The sequence below is a fragment of the Coffea arabica genome, chromosome 11c (genome assembly GCF_036785885.1).
Source record: "Coffea arabica cultivar ET-39 chromosome 11c, Coffea Arabica ET-39 HiFi, whole genome shotgun sequence".
NCBI lineage: Eukaryota > Viridiplantae > Streptophyta > Magnoliopsida > Gentianales > Rubiaceae > Coffea > Coffea arabica.
In genome coordinates, this window is record NC_092330.1 from 1433348 (window position 1) to 1436987 (window position 3640).

Below are 3640 nucleotides of genomic sequence, written 5' to 3' on the forward strand. Positions count from 1 at the left end.
TTAAATTGTGTCTTTTTCAGTATTTTCTAATTTTAGTAATTTTTTCAAAATTTTTGGAAACTTTAATGTGTTATAATGTTCATATCACCCGATATTCAACCGACATGCCGCGACGGATGTGGAACAACTGAGACCGCGACGCGACCGCGACGCGACCGCGACCCGCGATGGCGAACCATGGTCATAACAGAATTGTAACAAACTCAATACAATTTTCCTCTTCTCAATTCTCTGTCCTCTGTCGTCCACTCTCTCTCTCTCTTCTTCTCTTCTCTTCTTCCTTTCTTCTTACAATTTGGAAGTTCAGCTGCATAGATTAATCTCAGAAACTCACTTGAGTTCCTAACATGATCAAATATTAGCGCTCAAGTCATGAGGGCTCTATGCAGCTAGGCTGTTGGTTTCTTTCGGTCATTTACTCTTATACTTGCTGGCAGTTTACATTAATTTGCTCTATAAGGTACAGGTAGAAAAGCACAGGAAAAAACAGGAAGAAGAAAGAAATATATATGATAGGAAGTAGGAGTATTTTGAATTCCCGAACATGTAGCTTTGATAAAGGAAACACTGTTTTATGTAATGCTTGCAAAAACAAAAACAAAAATTTCTGGGATGCTGCGAGCATGATTTTGTTAGATTCCATCACGTGTCTCAAAATCTGTATTTTCTTTCTTATGAATTTTGTTGAACAACAAGGAAACAAATAGTTGTGAGGATCAAAATACAATATTTTTAATTATAAAATGCAGAAATTAATTAACGACCAAAGCACAAAATTGCAAAAGCTAAACTCTTAAAGTTCTCCCAGCCGTATATATGGCTACAAAACTCTTTTTCAACTCGCAACACTATGAAATGAATTACAACACTAAAAAGATATATAGAAGCCAAACCGCCAAATAAAAAATTTCGTTTCTTGGTGCCTTTTAGGGCAGGTTTGTGAATGGAAGGTGTAATCAAACAGAAACTTGGTTCTGTGAGACTGGGAGCTGCAACTCAGATGGCTTGCCAGGCATGTCGTTGCTGCCTCCCTTTGGAGTAGTTCTGCGATATTTGATGTGGAGACAGAGCTGGACGAATCCCAAAAGAGCTCCAACTCCGTTGCCGGTCTACATGACGACAAAGCAGAGACATCGGCAGTTGATAACCAATTTACAGTGAAGTTTAGCCAACTAGTGCATACAGCTAGCTTTCAAGAAAAAATGAGTTCACCGGTTTCAGCTAAATTTAATGGATGAGAATTTTGTTATATACATATATAGGGTGCAATAGATGAAACTCCGGAAGCATGAATTTACCAAGATGAAGGGATCTAAGGGGAGCAAAGCATAGACAGCCCAAACAGTGCCGTTACAGAAGCCTGCCAGACAAATCCAAAACGGCATGAATTCGACGCTTTTTGTCTTGATGACTTGTTTCTGCAGGGACAACATTACAAATCAAACATTCATCAGGAAAATTCCAGGAATACTGAAAAAGATGTTCTGATCGAAAGCAATAAATACTACTTACCATAATGGACAACGGAGAGGCGGACAGAATGATGCTGAAGGCAACACAGATGGCTCCAACGAACAAAGATCTTCTGTCAGTATTGTGAAAGACTAGCAAAGTTATGAGAGCTATGCCAGCTGCGAAAACAGCCCCTCCAATCAAGCCAAACACTACTATTAACTGGAAATTCAGCACATCAAATTAAGGTTATAATATTGCCCAGTCAATTAAAGAGTATCTATCAGTATTAGCTAGAGAGTTGTAAGTTTATAGCATTAAATAAGCATAGCAGCTACTTGAGAACAATATATATACTTGCTGTAGTACGGTGGTATGCACAAAATAACAGAACACGAATTAAGATTACCGAAAAACAGATCCTGGATCGAAACGTTATTCTTTTGGATGAGTTAATACCAAAGCAGGTCGGTCATCCATATTTGTTCAAGTCCAGGATGGATAAAAGTTGAAAGGATAAAAAACAAGAAAACTGTGGGAAAGTGAAGAAAATTAGTTACTCTTTCTCTTACGAGTATATGTTTGGTTAGCAGCAAATTTGTAAAATTTTTCTTGCACTTTCCTTCATTTTCTTGCATTTTGTATCCTACAGAATTTGTAATTAAGATTTTGAAAAAAAATGGTTGGATAGATATAAAAATTTTAATAATTGCCCGTAACTGTCACTAGCTTCCCATTTTCCCTCAAAATTTTCTTGATAATCGAACGTAAAATAGAAAACGATTTGTATTTTCTTTTACTTCACTTTCCTGCTCTTGACTTCCCCTATATTCAAACAAAGCCTCAGGAGTTTTAATTAGGGAGAGTTCTTGATGAGTTTATAATATATATATTCTTATACTAGAAAGTGCAACCAGACCAAAACAGAACAGAATAGCTTGAGCCTGGAGTTGATTACTATATATTCTGCTGGGTTGAGGGGTTACAGTTGGCCTGTTACAAGCATCACAGGTGGATGTACATATATGCCAGTGGGGAAACGTGCCTCCAAGGGCCAAACAAAAGTGCCTGTGGTAGGCTTGAAATTGTTTAGAAATTATTTCTTCTGCCCCACAAATTCATGTAACAAGCCAATATAAACCATGACTGCAGTTTGCAACGCCTTTTTTTTTAACCCACACATCCCTCCCTACGTGATCCATTATTTTGAATTATTCTTTGGAAGAATTGAAATTATTTGCCACTTATGAATTAAAATATTTCTTGCTCTGCCACTGATAAGCAAGAAGGGCTAATGATGCAGGATGAATTTGGGGGAAAGAAGTGCATACCCTCTGTTTCTTACTGTGTGAGAAGTGAAAGAACATGGCCAGATAGGCCAATTCCAACACGAAGCCAATGCTGTTGGTGATGACAACAAGTATGCTGTTTGGGTGAACCATTGGTGATCCATAGAAGACCCAGAAGAAGCAGTTCAACGCTCCAGCAAGGTACGGGTAAGGGTGGAATTCCTCCACCGATTTCATCTTGATGATCCTTGCAAAAGTAAACCTGCAATCAATAGAGGTTTATTTATCCCCCAAAAGAGATTTTGTTTAGTGCAAAATACAGACCTAGATTGCATTTGATAAATAAATTACCAATCATGATTTTTTTTTTTTTGCTTAAAAAATCTCGCTTGCAAAATTATGCATGATACATGTCAAATACTTGCTGTACGACTGCATGTAAAAGTGTATGCCTATTGGGCAAAACTTTTAACTTTGTAAAGTACACAAATTCAATCCCCATTCAATATTGTGATTTCACTCAGATGATTTTTTAGTTGTAAAAGCTTTTATTTTTGTAAGTGGAACTCATTATAAATGCTAAATATATTAATTCCATTCTCTTAATTAATTAAGAGAAACTTCTTTTGATTCTAATTATACATTAATTTATTCCACTTTTCTAGCTCGATTAAGTAAACAGGAAAAAGGGAAATTATATTACATTTTTTTTGGGTTTCATATAAAAATATGCTTAGACTACTTTACATGCCCTTTGATTCGAGTGAATTAAAATTCAGTTGTATTTTGTGTTTTTACTTTTATATATATTTGATGTAAAGCAGCCTTAATTACTTCTGAGGTGTAAAATGGGTTATTTTTTTCTTGACCCAATTCTCAATCAATGGAATTAATTATTG

At 36.1% G+C, this 3640-nt stretch overlaps 1 protein-coding gene across 1 annotated transcript; it reads right to left on the minus strand.

Moving 5' to 3' along the window:
- Positions 1 to 707: 707 nt before the first annotated feature.
- Positions 708 to 3006, minus strand: LOC113717082 (bidirectional sugar transporter SWEET7-like). The gene is made up of 4 exons (XM_027241731.2): positions 2784 to 3006; positions 1513 to 1674; positions 1299 to 1418; positions 708 to 1109 (listed from the first exon to the last, which is right to left on the minus strand). The coding sequence occupies exons 1-4, from the start codon at positions 2976 to 2978 to the stop codon at positions 957 to 959; spliced, it is 630 nt and encodes a 209-aa protein (XP_027097532.1). The 5' UTR covers positions 2979 to 3006; the 3' UTR covers positions 708 to 956.
- Between the last annotated feature and the right edge of the window lie 634 nt (positions 3007 to 3640).